Source organism: Bos taurus, chromosome X (assembly GCF_002263795.3).
Source record: "Bos taurus isolate L1 Dominette 01449 registration number 42190680 breed Hereford chromosome X, ARS-UCD2.0, whole genome shotgun sequence".
In the NCBI taxonomy this organism is placed as follows: Eukaryota; Metazoa; Chordata; class Mammalia; order Artiodactyla; family Bovidae; genus Bos; species Bos taurus.
In genome coordinates this window covers 58,627,181-58,653,410 of record NC_037357.1, presented here as the reverse complement: position 1 = coordinate 58,653,410, position 26,230 = coordinate 58,627,181, and the positions used below count along the sequence as shown (strand labels likewise).

General features: G+C 37.7%; 1 protein-coding gene across 3 annotated transcripts in view; it reads left to right on the top strand.

Moving 5' to 3' along the window:
- AMMECR1 (AMMECR nuclear protein 1) overlaps positions 1 to 26,230 on the top strand; it is a 115,902-nt gene that overhangs the window by 78,840 nt on the left and 10,832 nt on the right. For all 3 annotated transcript variants that reach the window (XR_003033536.2, XM_024988748.2, XM_024988747.2), the window contains one exon: positions 14,912 to 15,026. Coding sequence is in view for 2 of the 3 variants with exons in the window: in XM_024988748.2 (XP_024844516.1) it covers positions 14,912 to 15,026 (115 nt within the window). In the remaining variant the exon portion in view is untranslated. The remainder of the gene's footprint in view (positions 1 to 14,911; positions 15,027 to 26,230) is intronic.

Below are 26,230 nucleotides of genomic sequence, written 5' to 3'. Positions count from 1 at the left end.
GAGGAAAATAATTTTAAAAATAGAGTATAGATATTCTTGCCGAAAACCATTTCAAAGAATCTTTTTCCTATAAAATGTACTGGCTAGCACTCACTTTAATTGGAACACTGACCTATGATTATTTTATTCACTATTCTTGTGGGACACCTATCAATTTTAGTGTCCCAGATTTTCTTAAGCAAACATGTTTCATGGTTCTGGTATTTTCAAAGTTTCTATAGAAACTAGAAATTTGGGAACCTTTTTTTTTTTTTTTAATCCTAGTGCTCTGATTTACAGTTCTGTGTATGAAAAGAGGAAGTCTTATCACCTCAACCCAAGTGAAATTAGTAGAGTACCCTTCCATGATATGCTAGTTCTGCATTTCTTGTGCTTAAGGGAAACCAGTAGGAATCCAGGAGCTTACAGTATCATTAGAGTGGTCAGAGCTAAACTTGTGACAAGGTAACCTGGCCTCTCAAGCAGTGAGCCATGATCACCGAGGGAGCTGGCAGACTGCCCTGTGCTAGTGAAGTGAGAGCCAGTATGGAGGTGTGAGGAGTAACAGCCTCAGGAGTACTTCCTTTGGACAGTGATGCTACTGTGTTGTGCTTTCATTTGACGGTTGTTTCACAATGACTGAATACATAGGTTTCCCCAGGACTTTGTTGCTTTGCATTTGATTTTGTTTGTTCTGGTGTGTAGGTCTCTAACCTAAGGGATGTATGCTTTCTTTTTGTTGTTGTTCTCTCCCCCCAGTTTTACAGCTAGATGTAACCTGAGGTATTAAAAGTCTGTGACTTCTTTAGATCAGACAGTAAGTGACTGAACTCAGTGGGGGACTTGGGCCATATTTCTGACTCAGTTATTAGTGATCTCCCATAGGACTTGTACTCAGAGGTCTTTGAGGGTGACCACGACTGGAGGCAAGTAGCCTAGCAACACCAAAGTGGAAGTCAGAGCTCCCAAATTCAAAATAATTGCAGGAAGTCCAGTATAATCAATAAAAATGAATATGATTTTCTTTTAAAATAGTTTGCTTGTTTTAATGACATAGGTAACCCCAAGTGGGCTGAGTATTATTAAATAAAAGTCTTCAAGAGATCTGCTTTTTCATATACACAAAAAATGTGTAGTTATGGTGTTACAGTGTTTGTAGATGGTTAATTCTACAGTTCTGAAAATAGTTTCTCTTTCAGCAAGTCCTGTACTTCTCTTCCAACCTTAATTACAAAGTTGATTTACTTAGAGGAGCAGACCCTTCTTTTCCTGTCAGCATAGGTCTGTTTGAATTAGCACAGATTTTTGAATTAGTGGAGCTCAAATTAATGACGTTTTATTCTGTTACAAAGAGTTTGTTTTCCTTCACTGATAATTATTTCCAGGAAAGTTAAGTCCACAGAAATATTCTCTCAGTTTTGTTCACATTGTTTACCAAAGTCTAAGAAGTGGCTTTTTAGTTACATGGGGGAGGGAGAGGCTGTGGCAGTAGCAAGGGAAAAAGAGGTGCTACAATCTGGTCTCTCAGATTTGTAAAGCAGGCTCTGAGCAGCATTCTAAACCAATATTATTTTTGTAAAAGGCAAACCAGACCTGGGGATGTGAAAGTCTAATGTGATTGAGGGAATGTGTGCTGATGCATACTAATTCTTTAACCCCCATCAGCCCAGTGGGTTGTTAGAACGTCTCAGTTGAGCATTCTGACAGCCCCACAAGTGGGGCATCAGAGTCAGCTTCTTTCCCTTTAGATCATTCTCATTACCTGTGAGAGTTGATTTCCAACAAGTCCCCTTTTCCCTTTAGACACTTACTTACCTGAAATCTCACAGAGAACTGGAAGAGTAGGCAGAGGATTTTTTTTTTTTTAAGGAAAATTTTTTTTATTTGTGAACTGATATCTGATTTCTTTCAGACCCTTGTTCATTTAGAGAGACTGTTATCTTGTGCTTCTTTCTTCTGTGCCTGCCCTGGCTGACTTGTGATTCATCCAGTTCATAAGATGTTCCTTTATAAGAAGGTGTGAAAGGCCTAAAGAAAGATGAGTAATATGGGCCCCTATATGTTCCAAACTACAGAAAAATAGTAGTAATAATCACCACACAAACCTAAGAGGCCACTGAGCTCCTCAAGGTTACAAGGCATCTGTGTTTTCCTCAAAGCAGGGAGAGGTCACTGAGATCAAAGTAACTCTGTAACTCTGTCATGGGAGTAGATTATTATCTATTTATAGCAGTCTATGAGTTTTAGATTGAAAAATGTTGCCAAACTGTGCTGCACTGTGAATGCACAGTAATCCAACTAAAGACTCAAAACACCAGTTACCACCTTCTGAATGAGCAGCATTTAATAGATTTAATGGATACTAAACCAAGGAAAACATACTTCAGTGGACAGTTTTTCAGTTGATGGATAAAAGGCTATTTAGAGTATAGGGGAATGTTGACTGTTTAATAAAGCACAATCAGTGGGGCCATTTAATATTTATTATATTGCCAATAAATATTATTAAATACACAGTGAAATGAGACTACCTTCCTGTATTCTTTCTTTCACTATCATTGACTCACTAGCTACTGAATGCCAGTCACTGGGTATACAATGGTGAGCAGAAGTGGACACGGTCGCCGCACTCAAGGAGCTGATGGTCCAATGAAATTAGACATAGAACACATGCAGAGGTGTAAATAGTCAAAAACTAAGTTTTTAATTTGAGTTTCTATAGGGTTTTGCTTAGTCTTGTAGATTTTCTTGACATAGCCTAGTATCCATAAAGTTAAAAGTAGTAAGGCCCTGTGAGTTTAAGTACCTCTCTCTCTTTTTTTATGTCTCTAAAATATGACTTACTTTGAAACTTGTACTTATCATTAGGTACTCTGAGTTGCTCATATAAACACCAGTTGTACCATAGTGAAACTTCAATGAAGCAAAGTGTTCCACAGGACTGCAGCTGAACATACTATGCCCCTATAGGTAAAGTTGTACTCAGCACATAGCAAGCATTCAGTAAATATTTACTGCATTAATTAGTTCATGATCATAGGTATCTCTTCCATCAGTAATCATTAAGACCACCACTTACTCATGGCAAGTTTTGCTGCTGTGGGGGACAGAGCTATTGTCACATGACTGTAATTTAAACTGCATGGCTTTTATCCATTGCATTTTTTCCATCCCCAAATGATGCAGTTTCCTTTTAACATCTATTGTGGTTTTCCTAATATGTACTGCAGTACAGAATCAGCAGTTGTTGTTATTTCAGCAGCATATTGCAAAGCGTTTCCAACATATTTCATTACCCCATGTGCTTGTCTCATGGAAACAAAAATCAGAGTGGACGTTTTCAATGAGAGAATTAAGTAATTTTTAATGGTAATAGAACGGGAAACTATACAAGTAAAATTTTGATTAGCCTTTGAAAATTAGATTTATCAAGATATAAACCAAACAAGAGATGAAGAGTTAAAAAATACCCTTTTCTGTTTGACCAGGCCTACTGTAAACATATTTGTTGAAAGGAATAAAGTAAAATCTGTTCCAAGTTAAGACACTGGAAGATAGGTTGGATTAAAGTCCAAGGGCTTTAGCAGTACACGAAGAACCACATATTTTTCCCATGCTGGATCCACGCATGGTGTTGTGCTGTTTACTGGAAAATGGGTGTTCAGGTTATCTTGCCCTGACCAGCTTTATAGTCTGACATATTTATAGACACACCACCAGAACATAGTGTGGCATTTACAAGGACAGATTCTCTAGTTGCGAGAGCTTGAGAAAAGGGAATGAAATACCTTATTTTAAAAATGTATAACTCTTCTGCTGAGCAATCCTATGTAGCTCAGCAGCTAGAGAGAAGTGACAGGCCGGAATGGATGGCCTGGACTTGCACTGGGGAGAGAGCAAGGGAAAAGCACACTGGGGAGAGAGAACCACTAACTAGGAGTGAATAAGAATAAAGAGAGGTGAGGAAGGAGTGGACTGGAAATGCAGAGGAGGGCAGTGATAAAGACCGCGTTGCTCTGCTGCTCCCCCACCCTTATCTGCTCAGTTTCTAGACTCTGCGTGACTTCAGCATGCTGACAAGTCTCAGGGGCCTGGCACTTGGGAAGCTCACTGTTTCACTGTTGTAGCTATTCCCCAGTGTCTTTGGCAGCACTTTCTTCTTCCTCCTCCATACATCCCTGCTGGAATATTAGTGGATTAGGCCAGAGCTGGTCAACAAATATGTGAAAGAATACTGGAAAGATGAATGGATGGGGGACAAGGGATGTCTGAAGATGCAGCAGGCTAAGCCCTGACTCCACTACTCAGTAGCTGTGTGACTTTGGGCACATTACTTTCTGCTCCAGTTCCCCCAGATGTCAAGTGAACGGTGTGGACTAGACGGTCTCTAAGTGCTTGTGGCTCTGGCATTTTGTGACTCTGTGACTACAGGGGGTCTTGTTCTCAGAGGAACATCTATTGTGCTTTCTAACATAATGTAGCATTAGCTTGTCAACTTCATGAGGCTGTTTTGAGTGTCAGGATAAAAGATGTGAAGACCCTTTGGAAATTCTATGAAGAATCATATAAAACAAAGATGATATGAATGGTTTAAAGGAAACTTTCCCCCAAAGATATCAGATAGTGATAAAAACGAGAGTTCCATTTGAATGAATGTTAAGGAAAGTTACAGAGGCCTTAAAAACAGGCTTTGTTGTTGACATATATGCCTCGAGAAAGTACGCAAATCAAAGAAAGTGATTCTGTAAACGTGTGGTTAAGCAGCTAGGCTGCTAGGGTTGAGGTCCTTGACTTTTCTTCCCAACCCCCAACCCCTTGGCAAGGGTACCTTAAAACCCCAGAGAAAAAGAGGCAGTGGACTGGGTTGTACCTTTATCTGTCACCATCACGCATCTACTCCCTGAAGGCTGAAACAGAACATTAAAACCAGTATGGAAGGGAATGGGTCATCCTGACCCAATAGCCGCTGCCTTGCATGCTGGTCTGTACACTTGTCCAGTAGAAGCAGCAGCTATATGTGTTTGTCTTAATGTTCTCCTCTCTCCCCCCACCCCCATTCTTCTCTTTCATCTCCTTGCAACATTTTACAGTTTTTCCTTCCTTACCATAGTAGAGGAAGAAGAGGAAGAAAAAGAGGAAAACATCCAGAAGCTGGGAGAGGGTGAGAAGAGAAGGAAAAGAAAGATGAAAAACATATCGCTTGAGTCAGTGGAGAGGGCTGGAGTCTTTCACTCCCTCTTCCTCAGCAGGACTGAGTTAAGTTGATCAGTTGATTTTGTACCTCATCTTCAAGACTGACTTAATTCTTTTATCCTTTGTTACCCTTCGTTGCCTGTCAGTGACATCTGAAAAAATCATAGACAGGCCATCCAATAAGAACCAGCATGTTAGCTCTCAGCAGACCTGCACCAGCTAGCACTGACAAGAGTTTAAGAAAGGACAGTAATCTCTTACCGTAGGTAAGACTGAACCGCCTCACACAGCACATCAGTGAGAGTGACACCATATGTTTCGCAGTTTACAGAGTTCAACTTATAGATTTGATTACCATGGAGAGAAGGAAGGGAAAAAATTGCATGACTCTTGTGGTGAGTATGAGGGAGCTTATTCATTCATGTTGGAAAAGCAAAGTTAAAAAATCAGAAACAGGCCTGCCAGTCTAGATATGTCCAAGACTAGTACTTTGGTAACGCTATTATGACTTTCAGTAGATTAAATTTCAAATTGTGGAAAGGCTTCAGAATAAGGGAAGGCTTAGTGTCCCACTAATAGGCCTTATTAAATTTAGATAAAACAGATGTTTTTCAGTGACAGCAGCTCTGAATCACCAAGATCAAAATTAAGAAAGAGCAAAAACAAGCCAAAACTTTCACTAAAAAAGTACTATTTGTCTTCGTTGCAGAACCTGCCCACACTTATAACCTACAACATCCAGTTAAACCCCAAGAGAAGCCTCATTAATTGGGGGAAAATTCCTTAGAACTGATTGAATGTGCATATACCGAAGTTGATTCACTAACATTCTAGAGGCGGTGCTGTGAAAACAGAATGGAGCTGTAGAGGCAGGCTGTCCAGAATTCAATTCTTACCTGCTTTAATGACCTTGGGCAAGTTGCTTCATCTCACTGAACTCAGTGAACCTCAGTTTCCTCATCTACAAAATGGAGTTGTTTTGAGGACTCAACAAGATAACACATGTCTAGCACTTAGCACACAGCAGGCACTCTGTAGGTATTAGCTCTTTTGTATTGAAAGCTCTTTTTGCTCATAGTGTCTAAGTATATCAGAACCAATTTCTTAGAATTTGATTAAGAGCTTTAGATTAGCAGTCTCCTAAGAGCAGTACATCCAGACCATCCATTGTGGAGTGGGACGAAAAGATTAGAAATTCTATTTATGATCTTTTACATAAAATATAAGAAAGTACTGACACTCCATTCATATTTAATGTATGCATTGACCCTGGTGCTCCCATTTGGTCTATGTCAGTGGGTCATTGTCGCATACTCTAAATTGAGGGATCTTGAGGAAAGTCTGAGAACCACGATTTGCTGGGAGTTGATGGTGGCACACTACTTCTTTCAGTCACTTTTGCAGTATGTTGCAGCGTATTTCAGTTTACGAGCCTGGTTAAGTAGATGCGTGGTTCTTAGTATTATCTTCAATTTGTGGTTTCTTTGCAGGAACCTTCTTAAGCCATTTGACTATTATGCATAGGTTGGCTATAGCTAGTTAAAGCCACTCAGGGTAGACAAATGGCTTAAGAACATTCCTGCAAAGGAACAGTGGAGTGATGATAATAGTCATAATATAAGCACAAAGCAAGGACAAGAAAAAGGTGGAGCTAGCTGCCACTTCTGCAAGTCACCTTGTAAATTGGTTGGCCAAGTCATCAAGTGAAAATGAATATAATCTAATTGGACCTGACAAGATGTCAGCCCCCCAAAGAAGGAAATTATCAAGAACATTATTTGAAATATGTATTTATACCCACTCTGTTCAACAGCAAACTTATTCTAAGTCTGTACTGTGCTTTGGATATATTCACTGTACGTGACTGTGATACATACTTTGTAAATAAATATACATATTGAGGATGTATGCTCAGACTTCTTTTACTGATAAGAATGCTCAATCAAAACAGTTTGGAGACCACTGGGTGAGATGAGGAAAGCATGGAGCTTCTCATCTCTCATCCTGTGTCTGCTGCTTAGAGAGTGTTTACATTTTTTTCCTAAGGATTTTGCTGGAGCATAACCAGTAAGATAGAGAATAGCATATCTAAATCCATTGAAGATAAATTGAGCACAGTTCAGGGAATTGCATCTCTTGGTAAACATTTTTTTTATATGGAAGTAAAAAGCCAATCCCTGCCCTGGAGATTTTTTAAAACCTAGCTCAGGAAAACTAAGAGTTACATTACAAAGCAACATATGAATGCATGGCTGCAGGATAATGGAAATTCTTGATAAAGAAGTATGTTGCTCAATGTAATAGACGTCTTACTAGAAAACAAAAATGTGTATACATTTAATTTCTGTGAATTTACCTGCAATTCTGGGTCATTTGGTAACCAGTAAACCAGTAGCAGAGAGTGTAAACAGATCCTTCCAGAAAAGACATTAACCTTGCCTAACCTTGCCTCTCAACCTTCCTATCAAACTCTTTTACATGTGTTCATGTATTATTTTGTAATCTACTATTCTTAAATCCTCTGTGGCTCTTCACATAATAAAAGGCATACCGCAGATGCTTAATAAATATTTTGAAAGTGAAAGAAAATGAAGGGTTCTCAAAAACACCAGAACCTGAAAGCATAGCCATTATTCTCTTTCAATGGTCACAGCAGTTCCTAGAGCAGATAATTTGCTTTGATCTTCTCATAAGTTTGAAGGGTCAATCTTAGTCCTGAGGCTCCATTCCTGTCACCAGAAACATGACATGGAGGCAGCCCTGTGGGTATAAACTTAACAAATAAAACCTTGATGATGGCGGGGGAGGGGCACTACTTACTGAGCCCCTGGTGTATGTAAGGCACTTGTGCGGGTATTATTATTTTGTTCACTTGTCACAGTAGCTCTGTGAGGTAGGTACTATTAGTATCCGCATTTTATAGAAGAGGAAATGGAGGCTGGCACAAGTTAAGAGACTTAACCAAATGTCACAACTAGCATGCAGTGGAGCCACAATCCACATGTAGTCGTTTCTGATTCCAGATTCCAAGCTTTTGATGATTCTCCTGTGCTGTATTCTATAGGACTGTGAAATAGGGCTCATATGTTAACGATGACTTCAATTTTGCATTTTTCAGAGCTATTTTTATCAGTGGTAAGTCACAGGGAACTGTTGTTACACCTTGGAGAAATGCTTCTGATGACTTTGGGAAAATGATGCTTGTTCAGGGTTGTAGAGGTTTTTCTAGATTCTCCAAGAAAGGCAATAAAATTGACATTTGATTCAATTTAGGTAGTTGAATTGAAAACTGAGAGGTAGTTCAGTTTTATAGTATACAAACTTAGAGAACACAGGGGTCAGATCCCCTGAAACTTTGAAAGTCTATGTCAGGTTATTTTTGTGTTACATTCTCTTCAAAGTAGAGATAATCTCATGTTTTCAAATTTCCCAAGATGGAATCTGTTGGTGGTCATAGTGTAATCTGTTTTCCATACCTACAGATTTTTTTTTTTTATTGCCAAGACTATATTGAGAGTACTGTTCCAATACTGTATAGTAATGAATGGCCTAAGTCATATTGAGTCTTAACGATGAACCTGAGTCATGCAGAGAAAATTATGTCCGTTATACTCTGGTAGAATATATTTTAGAAGATTTCCATCAGAAAAATAATTAAAAACCAGTTTCTAGCCCTTCATTTCTAAAAACAGGATCAAGTAAACCCAGAAACTCTGCAGGGAAAGCATCATGTGGACGCTACATGGAGAGAGAGGAGGAATACCTGCCACATACACCAAACATTTAGCCATCTGTTTCTTCACATGAAGAAATATCTTTTATTGATATTTTCCAGTTGTAGTCCTGCTCCACTAAATCAAATTCACAACCTTGTCTCATAATTTACAGGTGAGGAACTTGTGCTAGGAGGCAGATTCTTGACAATATTGCTCTGATCATCACAGCATGTAGCCCAGAGAGTATTTTTCCTTCCTGGTGGGCAGCTGTGGCCATCTCAGAAAGTAGAGCCTTTTAAGAATTCCAGATTAGAGCATAGAGCAATTCAAGGGCTTTAAGCCATTCAGAGGACAGTAGGTGATAACAGACTAAAGCCTCTGAATCCTATAGGATAGGAGCCAAATAACTTACATGAAAACCTTGAGCACCCACCACTCTAGATCTCCCTCTCCCTCCTACCCTTCCATTCTTCCATCCTTGCGTTCTCTCTCTGCCCCTCTGTGTGTGTTTTTTTAACTTTCTTTGCTGCCCACTTCCTTTTTCTGCTTCTAGTTTTATCTTCCTCTCCATTTTTATTTCTTTCTATATATTTTAATTTTCTTTTCCTCCTTCATATTTTCTCTTTCTTTTGTTCCATGCCCTAGTTCTTTCCTCCACTCCCTGCTAAGTACCCATCCTATCATGCTTAGAAATACATATTACAATTAATAAATTATAGTGTTAATGCTCATTAAGCAGCAAGTAGATTGTACTCATTACTCTAAAAGGGAAAAACATGTCCCAATTAAGTAAGCATTTACATGTGGCTTACAATTAAAATTTTCCTTTCTTATGGGTCTCAAGTCTCACCAAAATGAGGTTCCCTTCCTCACTCCTTAAGCATGACCATGTCCTTTGTTGTTCCTCTCTACATTTAGGTTTGATGAATGATCACTTACTTTTTTGCATTCTGCTTTGTGCCTATTTATTTATTTTTGGACCACGGGAAGCTAAAATTGATACTTAATGTGGAAGAGAGGATATAGATAACTTTTCAGATTTGGGCTTAGGATTCTAATATTCTCAGCTCCTGGAGTTTAGACACGTCACATGTCCATTCTGTTCTAGAAGCTCTGATGAGGAATGGCAGAATTTCCAGATAATTGAAACCCCTTGTGTAAAAAGCTGTTTTAAAAAAAAAATTTTTTTAATTAATGTATACTTGATTTGCTTTTCTTCACCTGTCCAAACAAGGATTTTAAATTTTGGTTATTACTTCCTTGTCTTGGAAAATGATTGCTTGTAATATGAAGCCTTTCTCAGTTTGGTATCTTTCCACTGGTTAACTGATTATGGTCATCAGTGTTTTAGAAAGCAAAAGAATGAATGAATGAGTGAATGGCTAGCTATCTAGACTCACAAATAATTTCTGTTGCATGCTCTGTTGTTTGTGATGAGCCTTGCCATATCTAAGGCTTTGTCTCTTTTCAGCTGTTTTTTCCCCCCTCATAGTTTCCAGGTACTGTCACAAACCATGTGATTCTTTGATAGCTAAGCTCCTAATACTTTTTTCTTTAATGTTCATTTTCATTAAAGTGCTATTTAACATTAGATATTAACTTTGACAGATGTTATTGCTGCTTCTCAATTAGGTGGAATATATTCTTGGGAAGATGCCAATTTGAATTGAATATATTTGAATTTGGTATTGAATCAAACTGTTGTTTAAACCTTAGCCATCCATCATATGGGTGATGGAGCAGCCAACAGATTTTTGTACATAAGTGTTTTTTTTTTTTTCCCCTAGCAATATTTAAACATTAGAAAATGGCTTCCTATTGTAACAAAGAGAACTTCATACAAATTTACTACAAGATCTCTTTCTTTGTCAGTTCTTTAAATTGGCACATACTACTTTGGTATAAAATGCTTTCCATGGACAGTATTAATATTTAAAAATCTTTTTTGTTCCTGCAGATTTCCAGTAGACAGGACATCTAGCTCTATTTACCCTTTGGCTACTAGTGAATGCTGTTAAATTATTATTTATCTTTTTTAGGCAGAGGCACTGCAGGTATGAGATCAGAATTGCCTAGTAAGGCAAGCATTTTGTTTTAAAATAAAAAAAAAAACCTCATAATCCTGTCAAAAGTAGCAACTAAGGAGTGGATCCTAGAAAGAATTGTGAACTTGCATCAGAGAATCTGGGTTGTCCACCTACTTGTGTCACTAACCAGCTGGGTCAACCTCGAGTAAGTCACTGCCTGACTCCCCATAGCATACTGTCTCTAAAGGCTCAGCTTCCGCATCGCATATTCTATATACAAAAGGGAGCAGGGCCAAGAGAAGCTGAACCTCTTGTTTATCAGCCATCTACCCCAGTCTAGCAGCTCTGAGGTAGTCTCCAGCCGCATTTTTTCATCTTTTTAATAATCCCTTAAATCCTCGCTAGGCTTTCATCGCTTGTTCTTTTCCCTAGGAATTTGCATTTAGAGATACTGAGGGCTTCCTGCCGTTTGGAATTTGTCTATGTGCATGAATTTAATGAAAAGTTACCAATGAAAAATGCAAGAATTAAAAGTCTTGTTTGAATGAGTGTTTTTGTAAAATCAGACTGTTTACATCATGATTAACATACCTTTATTAGTTCAGTGTTTCGAAATTAATACATTTGAGTGTCGTATAGCAAGGCATGATTGTTATTTTATCTTATTAGCCATGCTGGCATTCTCCCTGGAGAAGGAAATGATAACCCACTCCAGTACTCTTGCCTGGAGAATCCCATGGACGGAGGAGCCTGGTAGGCTACAGTCCATGGGGTCGCAAAGAGTCGGACACGACTGAGCGACTTCACAGAACAGAACAGCATTCTCCCACTCACTCTTTGATCTAAACATTTTTTTTTAAGTCCCTGGTGAGTAAGCAATAGACTCCATATCACAAGGAAAGCTTCCTAGCCTGGTCCTCAGTTGCACTTGAAAATTTTGTTGATTTGAAATAGTTTGAATTGTACTGAGCTAAAATATACCTTTCACTGGTTTGCTAGGAAATAAAATAATAACCTGCCTCAGAGTGTTGAGAAATTAACTGTATGGCAACTTCAACATGTGTATTTTTTAAATATATATGAAAGCTAGAGCTAGATACAAAAATCTCTTCATTAAAGGAGACCTAGTACTATAATGAAAAAGGCAGACAGTAGAAGTGTTGGCGAGAATGTAGGGATATTGGAACCCTTGTACATTGCTGGTGGGAATGTAGGATGGTACAGCCACTATGGGAAACTATTTGTTGGTTCCTCAAAAAGTTACACAGAATTACCACGTGACCCAGCAATTCGACTCCTAAGTATCTACCCAAGAGAAATGAAAGCATTACTTTCCACAAAAACTCATACATGAATATTCATAGCAGCATTATTCACAGTAGCCCAAAAGCAGAAATAACCCAAATGTCCTTCAACAGATCAGTGGAAAACAAAAATGTGATATATCTATAGGATTGAATATTATTGTTCAGTTCAAAGGATGATGTGCTTTTACAAAAGGTATTAAGCTGGCACTAGTGGTAAAGAACCCGCCTGCCAATTCAGGAAACATGAGACCAGGGTTTGATCCCTGGGTTGCGAAGATCCTCTGGAGGAGGGCATGGCAATCCACTCTAGTATTCTTGCCTGGAGAATCCCATGGACAGAGGAGCCTGGCGGGCTACAGTCAATGGGGTTGCAAAGAAAAAGACAGGACTGAGCAACTAGCACATACCGATACATGCTGCAACATGGATAAAACCTCAAAAACATTATCCCAAGTGAAAGAAGCCAGACACAAATGGTCACATAGTGTATGATTCCACTTATATAAAATGTCCAGAACAGGCGAATCCATAGAGGCAGAAAGTAGATTAGTGCTTGCCAAGAGCTGGGGGGAGGGAAGAATATGGACTGACTCCTAATGGGTATAGGGTTTCTTTGTGGTGTGATGAAATATTTTAAAATTGGATGGGGTAATGATTGTACAATTCTGAATATACTAAAAATCATTGAATTGTGTACATTGAAAGGGTGAATTTTATGGTATGTGAATTGTATGTCAATAAAGCTGTTTTATAGGAAAAACATTAGCAACTATATTACTATAATTATTTGAAATTATAAAAGTGTATTAAAATTACATTTCTCCCGGGGCTGGGAGGAGGGAGGAATGGGGAGTTAGTGTTTATTGGGTACCTTGTTTCAACTGGGCAAAATGAAAAAAGTTCTGGATATGGATAGATGGATGGTGGTGGTGGTTGTACAATAAGTGAATGTATTTAAGCCCAGAGAAATATACACCTAAAAGTGGTTAAAATGGTAATTTTTATGTTTTGTATATTTCACCACAATAAAACCTATAACCCTAAATATAATATTTTATGTTATTCTAATGTATGAGGCTTTTTACCCTCTCTTTTTCTTTTTCTTTTCAAAAGGAAAACTGAAAGTGTGTAAGTTTGGATTTTTATGCATGGGATTCTTCTGTTTTTTACAACTCCTCTCCTGGGTGGGGTTGGGGGGGGTGTTATACACATATCATATATGTCTTTATGTTGGCTTTGAATAAGAACTTGAAAATATTTCTTAAAACTTTATTTGCCAGTTGGAAAATAAAAGAAGCCAACCATAGGAAATTTATGTTGTTAAATTATGAAATAGTGAAATGCTATTCTTAGAGTATGAATTATCACAGATTTCCTGATTTTCTTGGTTAATCTTGGCTCCTTGAATGGGGAAAACATGTATGCTCTCTGTATAACATCTCTGTCTTTCTGTAAGCATTTTCCTCTGTATGGCAGGACAGAACGAGCACCACAATGTATCGAAAATACTTAACAAACATAGGGTATATTTGTACAGTACAGTGAGTGAGTTTCTGAATGCAAAGGAAGGAATGGAAAAAAAGAAAATCCAGCAATGAGGAAGTCACTGAAAAAGGAATTAAATTATTTCCAAAGGTCATGGAACTTTGTTATGACCCAAGCAGTTTGTAGGCTCTAAGTTTGTAACCTCTAAGGATTAATCTGTGAAAACATTTTCTAAGCCTGGCTGTGCTATACAGGACATTTGAAAATCGACAGCACAAATGCCATTAATACAGTGGGTAATCAGAGGTGTGTTTGTTTTCTTGACCAGGAAGTGGTTTCTTTTAAAAGTACAGGAACACACAGTGCCTCTGTGTGTGTGTCTTTGTCTTTTCTGTCTATTCTACTGTTGCAGGAAGAATTATGATCTTCCAACATTTTTGTCCTTTACAGTGAGGTTTTTCTAGAATTTGGCACTGTGGTATACTATCCTTGATTACAGGATTCAATCAGAGTTGATGTACTCAGAAATCCATTGATGTGATTAATGGTCTCCTAATCATAATTTTATTTCCGAAGATTAGCCCTATTTTCTGAAATTTCACAGTTTTTGAGTAGAATCTTGAATTCTCCTTTAGAGGGGGCCTGAAATCTTTGTACTTCTAGTCCATAATTTGCATGATAATTTTCATTTTCTTTGATTTCTTTTGCTTGAAGAAAATAACATTTTTACCTTTTTTTCAACTTTTTATACGTTGTTCTATGGTAACTGTCCAACCTAGTGTGAACCTTTTTTTTTTTAACATGAAATATATATATATATATTTTTTCCTACCAGTGCTAGATACAGAATTCTTCCCCTAAGTTTCCACTGCTCTGGTTTTTATTCTCCTGAAAAATCAAATAAAACATTGTCAAATTCTACAAGTAACAGGGAAGTATACAAGGAAATGACTATACAGGAAATGTAATTGATCATTCACTCTTTACAATTGAATCGGTTACAGGATTGGCTAGTAAACATAATCTGCTGAATGAACAAAAATAACTTCTAAAATCTTTGGAGTGCTTGAATGCATTTGGAGATTTTGGCACCTTTCTCACCTTACTGATTTTTTAAGAAATTCTTACCTTTTTCAAATGATTGCCTTTGAAACTAGGAACTCGTATCTAGTGACTGTTTTAATATTCACTTTGTTTTCAACAGTGCCCTTAAAGATAGCCGTTTTCCCCCAATGACAAGGGATGAGCTGCCACGGCTGTTCTGCTCAGTGTCTCTGCTCACTAACTTCGAAGACGTCTGTGATTATTTGGACTGGGAGGTAAGACAATAGAGAATTTTTAAAGAAAAAGGAAGGTAACTTCTGAGTAATTGTTTAAAAATTAGGCCCAAGATAACTCTTTTGTAATGGAGATGGAGATAACATGGATAAATAAACCTCACAGCTGATCAATGAAATGTGAGTGAAGGAGTTTTTCTTTTCTTTTTTTTTTTTTGAAGGCAAAGTACCTTATGTTGTTTAAATACCCCAAACTAAATTTGCTCTTCATTTTTATCCTATTAACTTCACTACAGCACCTCATAAAAGCTGTTAACAAGTAGTAAGCAGGATTGATTAGAATTTATTTCTCCTCTCTGGTATGACTGCCACCAAACAGTTAGGTAGTCAGAGGATATACCACAGTAACAAGCAGCAAAAGGGTTAGGATAATACACCAGTGGGGAAATCAGCTCATGGTAACAGTGGGGTATTGGTTAACTACAGGTAAATCATGCTAATTCATTCTTGGCTACCTTAATCTATGTACTTGCACACACTAACAAGTAAGAGTATATCTAGGGTATCTCTGTGCATTACAATTATCATAGTAGCCTATATTGATCATCTTTTTGTTCTTCTTTAGTATGTGGGGTTGAGTTGTTAAGAAACTTCAGATTCTCACCATGATTTGTTTTGGTGGTTGGGTGGTGTTAGTTGAGTGTATATCTATGAAATTTTATACGTGAACATACCCATGTTACCTGACTGCTTACTGTATTCCAGCCATGTGCCTCATGCATGCAAGTCCTGAGATTTGGTCCCTGCCATAAACATCTTATAGTCTAATAGCAGAGAAAAGAATTATATACAAGCACAAAGAAATTAAGTGGTATAAGAATGAAGCAATGGGAATTCAGTGATACACAGAGCATTCATGTGCATACAGATACTCTAGACTGTATCATCATGATATGTTTAATTCGACTGCCTTGTTAGAATGACTATCCCCCATGGTAACTGAGATATTTTTCTCTGTGGACAGGCCACTTTCTTGACAGTTAATTTTATTTTTGTCCCCCCCTCACTTCTTGTGATACCCTGGACAATTTACTCCACTGTGTTTCAGTTGTCCACATACAGAAAAAAAGACATTTAGAAAGTTCTTAATCTTCATTGAAAAAAATCTCCGTGATATAAATATTGTTGTTATGTGAGAGCTACTTTAAAAATTCTTCAGAGAGTAGCATGAAACAGTTCCTTTCTGGGGTTTGTGGTAGGGTTTTCTTTGAGGATTATTAGAATATGAAAGCATCTTAAGATTTTTTTGTAAAGGAAAAAGTAAAATTTGTTGATAGTGTTGATCCTGGCAAAGTTGGAATGTGAAAAACCTTTTATAGAATTAAAATATTCCAGTTGATCCTTTTCTCTAAGTTTTATTGTTCCTATTTGAATTTTTCTTAAAGAGATATCTACCGGTATTACAGAAATATCTCAGTACTTTATTTTTAAGTGATCCCAAATCATATTCCTTACTTATTAACAAATATTACAATTTGGGTCATTCTTATTGTTTTAAGAGTACTGCTTCCTCTTCTCTAGCTAGACTTATATTTCTGCTTTCTGTATCACAGGGCGCTATGTGTGTATTGGTAGGGATGGGAGTGATAATAGCAGAAAGAACCTGAGATCTAGGGGGTGACCGGGCTACAAAAACATTCCTACCTTTACTTACAGCCACTGAGTTGGAAGTACAGTTCAGAAAGGGTGCATTTGTATATGCAGAAGTGTGCACGTGTGATATGTACATGAATGTTTATTGCATAAATGTGTGTGCATATGTTCTCGGGGAAGGAAAAATGGGAAAAGCCAACAGTTGCTAAATAGGTATGGGTAAGCACACCATCATTTTCTTTAGTCCACATCGAGTAGTGTCTACAGCTAAAATGATATTATTGGGCTTGTATGTTCATAAGATGTATTATCTTTCTGTTGGGAGGGTGAGAGGTAAAGCACTTAAGAATTGGTACTGTGTACTCTCTTAGGGTGTATTCATCCTCTCTGATCACCATCTGCCAGTTTGAATTTCTAGAAGATTCTATATGCTTCTACTTGGCATTATATATTTAATACAGCCCTTAAAGTTTAAATATTGATGTCTATTTGGTGATGCTTTTCTGTTAAAGAAGCAACAAAAAATATACATATATTTTTGTACTTTTAATATATAAGCATTTGAAAGTGACTTAAGTACTGTTAGAATAGCTATGCTAAGAGGAAGACTGTCATTTTTCAGTTACTTCATCATAGTTTAAAGTATTTAGCATAAGAGAAATTTGTTCCCAAAGAATAAGGATGAAAATTACATTTTTAAAAAGAATGTGATTTGGCCTTTAAAAAAATGTACCATAATCAGTATTATAAAGATTATCCTTAACAATTCTGAAAAAAGCATTGCTACTTTAAACGCAGAATGCCAAAGTAGAATTAAAGAAAATTTTTAAAAAGCATATATCAGTAACCTTCCTCTGCTAAGTATATACTCCAAAGAAATGAAAACAGATGTTGAAACAAAAACTTGTACATGAATGTTCATAGCAGCACTATTCACAATAGCCAAAAGGTGGAAAACAACTCAAACATCTCTCAACAGATGACTGGATAAAATGCAATATAGCCATAGAATTGAATATTATTCAGCCATAAAGCAAATGAAGGACTGATACATGCTCCAACAGGAATGAGCCTTGGAAACATTATGCTAAGTGAAAAGAGCCAGGCACAAAGGCCACATCCTGTATGATTCTGTTTATAAGAAATATCCAGAATGGGCAAATCCATAGACAGCATATTAGTGGTTGCCAGGGGTTTGGGGGGAGGGTATGAATGGGAAGTGACTACCTAATGGGTACAAGGTTTCCATTGGAGGTGATGAAAAGCTTCTGAAACTGGATAGTAGTGATTGTTGTATAACATTGTAAACGTACTTAATGCCACCTATTTTGTACACTTTCAAGTGGATAAAATGGTAAATTTTATGTGATTTTATCAAATAAAAAGGTACATGTGCATATGCATATATATGTATATATTTTAAACTACTGTCCATAATAATATAGTAATTCTAAAAAGAATAAAACTTTTAAAATTCAAAAAATATAAAGAAAGAGCTGCAAGCCCTTTGGAATTACACCATTCTGAGATAACTGTTAATATTTTGGAATTCTTTCTCTTAATTCTTTTTGTGTCTTTGTATCAATAAATCTACATATTTGTTTATGTAACTGAGATTATATTAAATTTACAGTCACTATTAAAAAGATTATAGGGAAGTCTGTTATGGTTTATCTTTGTATATATGTTAATTATTGTTTGTGGAGTTCCTTTATGAGGAGTCAGTCTATATTAGGAAGGTATACATTTCACTTTGAGAAATTTCACACTGTCAAATAAGTATTAACTTTTCTTCTAGGAATGAAATATCCTATTCACCATAAGTATCTAATTTTAACATATAATACAAAGTACTGTGTATGTCTATACCAGAGGGGGAGACAGGAGTTGATTACGGAATTTCAATGGAAATTTTTTAAGTCAGGGATTGATCGGTAATGAGTATGTTTTATATAAGCAGAAGCCTCGAACATAGGGCTTTTCTGGTGGAAGTACAGTTTGAGAGTTGACCCCCGCTGGTGAAGCGTGTTACTGCAGTAGAATTCCTAATTAAAAGGACGAAAATGCCCAGATCAAAGCAGGAAGAGGGCAAAGTCTGGAAGTCCCCAGGGATAGAGTTAGGTAACTTCAACAACAAGAAAGACATCCCTGTGATCGTGAGGATGAGGGACGTGACCCGCGGTAATAGACACCTAATTTTCAAAGGATCAGGAACAAGTAAATTGCCACAGGGCTGGCAGTTACTCTCTTCTTTAGCCAAGGTTTTCAACTCAGCCTATTTGGGATCTCTCTTTTGGTAACATGTCTCTAATTTTATGAGACCTTTAGTAGGAAAATAGGACTTACATCAGACTTTTAGAGGCTAGAATGCTTCTATCTGATAATGTGAAGAATGCATGATAAGTGGTTTCACAAGTGGATGTAACTAATTTTCAAGTCACTGTTGAATTGACAAAATGATCAGTAATGCTTCCATCTGTTATATTTCCTCAAAATAGTTATTATACACTTAAAATGAAAGTGTCTACAGGTAGCCTCTCAAGGAATCTGTATAGTCATTAAAAACAACAAAACCAGCCACCAAAGGCTTGAAAGACAAATTGGAATAGTGTTCCCTCCCTTCTGAGAATTGCTGATCACTGCCCACATCATGATCTACTTACTACCCTGATAGGTATGAGAAGAGTGAGGAGTGATTGATCTGGGCGGGGGTGGGGGTGGCTGGGTGGGTAATAATTAACTGGTAAGTTGAAATACCTACCTGCAAGGGTAACATGGTTGTTAAATGAGGAAAATTATATCTCTAGGGAGATATCTGAAGTGATCTGCCTTGTGTTTGAACACAAAAACTTACCGTCATTGTTCTATATTCTTCAATTGACAACACTCTTAGAATTCTGAGTGGCAGGATGGCTGACAGACATGGCGCTTTAGAAAGGGGAAAAAAAAGAGCTCATGCAGCATGTTGGAGTCCTCTGAAATGATAGGGAGCCTAGAACTTGTGTAGTTACACTGTTTGGGAGCCATGTTTCCTTTTAAAGATCTGGAAGAAGATAAAACTAGTGACATCATACTCCCTGGAGTTTGACTCAAGGGGTGATTTTAGGTGTGTCATCTACTAGCTGCCCATTTTCAGGACTATATAAATGAATAAGCCTTTTGTTTGTAGAAGAACTTGTATAGCAAGTATGCTACCAGTGATTCTGTGGGGAACTGATGCAGCAATTTGCTGACGGATGTCAAAATATTTTATAAATTGTAGTCAGCCATCTTTTATCTCTGCTTTAGAGACAAGATCATTTTGAAGGCATGAGGAAGACATGTTTTCTGTATTCTGAAGTAGACCCGTATATCATATTTCAATAGATTACTGATACTGTCACAAACCATAAGGCACTTTTTGCTATATGCAGCTTCCTGAATCACTGACATCTCACGGGTGTATACAGTTGTCACTTGTGGCCCTAAGGCAGACTGCTTACATGGAATCAACTGGGCTTGGGTGGGGCTGGCCAGCATGATTCTTACGTGGTGCCAAAAATCTGTCCCCAGACTATAAAGGTAGACCTCAAGTCCCTCCTAGTCTTACTCTGTCCCCAAAGCACCCAAGCTTGTTGAACTCTTAGTACCCAGAGAACAGTACTTCACTTTAAAAAGCAAGCTCCAAAGCACACCTCTTAAATGATCACAACTCCATTTCTGACGTGTTCAGTTACAGTTAATAATGGGGAACTTTTGTAGCAGCCTTCATGAGAGTAAACAGATGAGATGAATAAATCAGCTACCGTCATTATCTCGCATATATATTTTTTAGAAGTTCATGTTCTTCTTTTCACCCTGTCTCCCCACTTAAAGGTTTTACATTTTTCTGGCTCCTATTAATGTTCCACTGAAAACAGTGTTTCCATTCATATACAGATGATTGGCATGACTCACGAAGTCACCAAGTGGAATGACTTCTAGTGGTACATGTTCTGTCAACCCCAGACCCTTATTTTTCCCAACTCTGATAGACACTGTGTTTTGCTTCTCTTCTAACCTAAGATTTCTGCCTTTTAAAAAAATACATAGGCTTCATCTATCTAAGAAAATGTTTTTCACTGTATTTTCTCAGGGACCTTGATGTGGTTGTGTAAGATGTCACTGTCGTTAGGATGATTTAGTCTCCATCCTGATGCTCTGCTTTGAATGTTTTTTCAAGTGCTGTAGAACATTGGGAAAGGAATGCTTCACACTTCTGGCCACCTAGAAAGAATTTGCTGTGAGTCAACAATTCAACGTATCAGAAGCCTAGTGAGGAAGCAAGCCGAACAAAGTAAAGTAACCTCTAGAAGGTGATTTAATGCATAAAATTTTCTATTAGCTATTGATGCTGTTAGTGAGATGGGCTGCCGTAGTCTATTGTCAGGCCTCCTCCATTCACTTCCAGCTTCTCTCCCAGGGCGTTGTTTGGTGGGGGAATTTTTTCCTTCTTCCTCCCTTAAATCCATAAACTCTTCCAGCCCTTTTCTTGTAGTAGTTCCATTCAACTACTCTTTCCTGTACAGGTTGCCTCAGTGTGTGTATCCCTAGCATTTGATAAAAAGAGAGTGCTGAATTGTGGAAATGAGGGGACTTGGGTTCTCTTCTTAACTGCCACTACCCAGGTTGCTGCCCTTTCTGGACCTCTGTTTTCTCACCAGGAAGTTGGAAGAGTTGGACTAGATAATTCCTAAGGTCTCTGTGGATGCTGACAGAGTGTGACGCTGTGACACCAGTTTTAAAAATGGCTGTTTTGTTTTACATCCAGGGAATGAATGAATGCTAGCCATTTAGAAGTCATAAAAGGTCCCTAACTTTTAAAATGGCCATTGCCAACTTAAAGTAGGCAAGAAAGTGAAAGATTGTCCATTTTCTAAAATTTTGCATTCTAAATTTATTTTTCACAAAAGAATTCTCTTTAGGAAGAAGCATACTCAATGCTAAACCATAAATGCTTCTACTTTATTATTGCATCATACTCTAAGTCAGCATTATAGGTGTAAATCTAAATTAAGCAAATATATTAGGGACTGATTATTCACTTTACAAATAGATAATTTCATTTGCAGAAGAACACCCTATAGGGTTTCTTTACTGTCTTCCTCATGACTTTAAGATTAATTTATTTACATAAGTTCAAGCCATATGTAACTTTTTAGGAACAAATCTCTTTTGTAGAAACTGAGTAAAACCATATTGAGTCAGGTACTCAGTGTACATTTCTAATGTGTATAAGATTTTTCTCAGTTTCTTACCAGGCAAACAACATTTTTATATTGGGTACATTTTCAAGAGGTGTTTTTCCCCTCAGCCTTTGAAAAGCAAACTAAAGCAGATCTCTAGATTTTTTTAAAAATGTATAACTTTAGTTTCCTTGTCTGTAAATTCACTCCCTTCCTCATCCCCTTTTAAAAAATGGTAGGAATGCATTTTTCCAACTTTTGACGAAAAGCAGGCTTTTTATTTAAAGGTCACCTGTGTTGCCTGAGCTTTCCTTGGAAAGCTTCAGGATGTTCAATTTTTAAGGAATGCTCATTATAATTAATCATTACAGAGAATGGGCTTTTTCCCCCTTAATTGCACTCTGAGCTGTCACTTGTTCCCTGCAAAACCTTAGAGTAAGAACAGTTTCTTTCATTGCAAATGATGTATAAACATGTTAGGCTTTATAGCTTTTCAAAGCACCTCTTCATTAACTATGCTTTATTTTAAAATTTTAGCTAATTATTTAAAAGTTCATGGAGATGATTATTAGCTAGTCCAGGTATTTTCCAGGCAAGAGTACTGGAGTGGGTTGCCATTTCCTTCTCCAGGGGATCTTCCCCACCCAGGGATCAAACCCAGGTCTCCTGTATTGCAGGCAGACGCTTTACCCTCTGAGCCACCAGGGAAGCCCCAGGTATTTTAGAGCTATGCATTTGCTGTGTGTTTGCCATTAGTTAAAATAAATGTTATCAGATTGTTGTTCAGTGGCCTTTGTGAAATAAATTGGCAGCTTTGTGTTCCTGATAGACAAGATGTCTAAGTCTCCTACATGAATCAAAATTGGCAGTAATTGGTCTTTTGGTAAGCCCTGCAAAAGCCAAGAATTGGTCCATGGAGACTGAACATTTTTAAGCTAAAGGTTTCTAATTTGCAGGGATTTTAGAAAAGAACAATACATACGTATTTTGATCAAGGAGACCTTTGCAGGTGTTTTCACAAAATAACAACAGGGGAAAAAAAACATCTCAGCTGAGGTGGAGGGTGCAGTAGAGTTTTTAAGGTAGAATATACTAAAAGGTTACCTGTGCCTAAGTGAAGGCTTTGCAATCAATTACCCTTTTTGTTTATTTTTGTAATATTTTTTACAAAGACAACTAAGGGAACTGGTCAGATAATGGATAAAAACAGCCTGATAACAGTCCTTGGTGACATCTCAGTTGGTTCAAGAGAAGGTTATTTTTTAAGTCTCACGAAGGCAAGAGCTGTCCCTAGATAGTACGAGGAGTACACATATCTTTAGTTTCTCCTGTATAATTTTCAAAAGGGATGATTTTTGTAATATGCATGTACTATTCTTATAAATTTTTAAAAATCCATATTTATAATTTTTAAAGTTCACAGAAGTAAAAATTACTGAGAAGAAAAACCCTGAATTGCAGCAACACTGTTTTTAAAATTTATTATTTGGCCAGATTCTGAAGTGTTCATTGTTAACCATTGTTAAGTGTTAACTATCAATCAGATGGGCATCTTCAAAGCTTCAGACTTAACTTCTGAAGTTGATGGGTAGAGTAAAGTGATGTGGAATCACAGCTTTGGGAATTTGACGGGCAGGTTTGGACAATATGTAGTTGACTTTTTTTTTTGTAGTCAACATTATCAGGGTTGGGGGAAATGATTCATTAGGATCAGTACAAATTGTCATCAGCCCTTGTGATGAAAATGCTGATTTTTCTTGCCCAAATAAGAATTATTCTTGGTGGACAACCAAGTTTGGTGAATTTGCCTCTTTTATGTGGAATTTGCTTTCATTGGGGAGAGTAAGAGTCAGTGTGAAGAAGGGCTGAGCTGGGGATGGGGTAAAAGGTACTGTCAGGCTATGAGTTGAATGAGTTGAAGGTGCTGCGTTGTGGATTTTGTGCTTTCAGGCAAAATATCACTTGTGGCTTTATCCTAAAAATAGCAGAAATACCAGACTCTGGGTCAGACCCGTAGTTTGTCCAGTGCACTGTTTGTTTCTGTCCGTGGTGCCATGGGTTGTTTTGTGAGAGAGCCTCATGTATGTCTCCTATGATGCCAGCCTCTAAAGCTTAGGGGGTATGCCAAACATCCTGAGCTCCTCTCTTTAGAACATAGTCCTTTCATTCAGTTTAATGGAACTGGCACACTGAGCCTGGCAGGTCAGTCTTATGTGAATGACCAGCGACTGGCTGCTTTGTTAATTGCACAGCCTATTTTGCCAAATGATATTGGCAATGAAGCTGTGTCAGACAACCTCTGATTCTTTGACCTCCTGACATTTTTTATTTTATTCAAGGTGAACCTACTGAAAATCAGTGGAGTGAAGCTATGGCCATACCATTCATTACAGGGAGAACCCAACATTTGGTTCTGAAAATGGGGAAGAGTGGGACTAACAGGGACATTTGCTAAGACAGGATGAACCTGAGGAAGTAAATTGGTTTTGTTGGCCAGGATGTGATCAGGGGCAGATTTAGCTTTGAGGGTCAGGATGCGTAGGTAATTGTGGACCCAAATGGTCCAAGGCTTGCATGGAGCCTACACCACTTAGCCAGATCACATTTTATACTCACTGATGCTTTTAGCCAGATAACTCTTTGTTGTGTTTCAGCATATCTGGATTGTTGGCTCGCTGATTAGGCTCACAAGTAAAAGCGAGACCCTTTTGTAGTGCTGCTAGTGGATTATAGGATATTTTAGACTTTGACTATGCAATTGTACAGGGCATAATATGGACCATGTATTATAATGAGGAGGGGAGAGGGCACTTTTTTTTTTTAATGCTCCTGTGTTGAGAGTCACTGCATTAGGGCGTAATAGTTTTAAATGAAGCCACATTTCTAACAAGGGGTGAGATAACAAGGATAAATGAAATCTGCAGTCTAGAAGGTTCATTTTAGCCATTATTTATAATCTCTTCTCCTACCAAACCATTTTACTATGTAGCAAAATTGATTAATTTGCATGTATCTCTTTTCCCTGTGCCCACATGCTCTCTGATAGAGGAATGAACAAATAAGAGAAATATACAAGAGAGGAAAGAGGATGAGGCCGAGGCCAGGGGGAGTTGGGGATGCATAATCCCCACACTGAATAATCAGCTCCAGAATAATCAAGATATATTTTAGGGTCCTAACACTCATCTTGATATTTAATCATTCTGGGCCATATTGAAAACAAAAGATTGTATAATAGCATTAATAAAAATCACTTGCTGTGGAAAGGTTCAGAATAAATATGGCTTTCTTTTTAACATGAAATAGGAATCTGTTGAACTGCTCTTCATGTTCTGTCACAGCACACACAGATACAGCTCTGTTTAATTCCATATCCTCTTATCTATAAGTCCTACATTTAATTTACTACCATTCCAGTTGATTTATAGCTTTGCTTAGTAAAAGTACAGCCTTGATTAAAAGGATATTATCACAGCTGATGGACCTTGAAAGCATTTTTCTCCCCAGACCTTCTAATAGTTTTGAAAATGACCTGAAGACTCCAATAAGGCTAGATTTTGCGTGTCTCCAGTTTTTGCTCACCTGGCTGTACTTTTGGGCGGTGGTGATAAAGGGTGTTGAGTGACATAGTTTTCCCATATGCTGACTCCCTATACATCCTAAGAAATGGAAAGTTACTGCGATAGTGTTTTCAAGCAAGTTTGCTTCAAGGACTCCAAGACCCCTAAGTCAGTTGCCCTCTTATCTAGCTGATCACTGCAGCTAGAGCCTTTGTCTCCTGGGATGCTGCTGGTCTAAAGGATTCTCCAGTCTGTCGAAGGGAGGAAGAATTCAATTGTTGTACATGACGGTTACATTTTGGAGTTAAAGCTGTGACAGATGCCTCCCTCCAACAATGCAGAATTAGTTTTGGTGCTCATTTCAGTGGAGATGACTTAATTTGCAAGGCCAGTGATTTTCCCAGGTTAGCCAGATTTGGTCATTCTCCACAGCAGGCCATTTTCCACTCTCCTGTTTTGATTGTGCAGTGTGACTATTTGGTGGTGTCTGTGGTTCTGGGAGCAAGGAAAATGCTGTTGCTCAACAGGTGAAAAAAGGCTATTATACTTTGATTCTGTTCAGAACATTATTAGCATTCTCCTGATTCTACTAGTCAGAAAAAAAAAATGAGTCACTCTGGCTTTGGCTTTATATCTCTGTGGAGTATAATATTTTTGACATATGAAATAAGTTATTTCTCACAAAGGAATCACTTGAAAATCACCATACCTACAGTTCAGTTTACAGGGGCTTTCGATTGTTCAGAATCATAGGAACACAAAAAAGAGTTAAAAATTGTAAATGTGGTACTGATTCAAAATGGGAGAATTTTGATAATTTTTTATATCT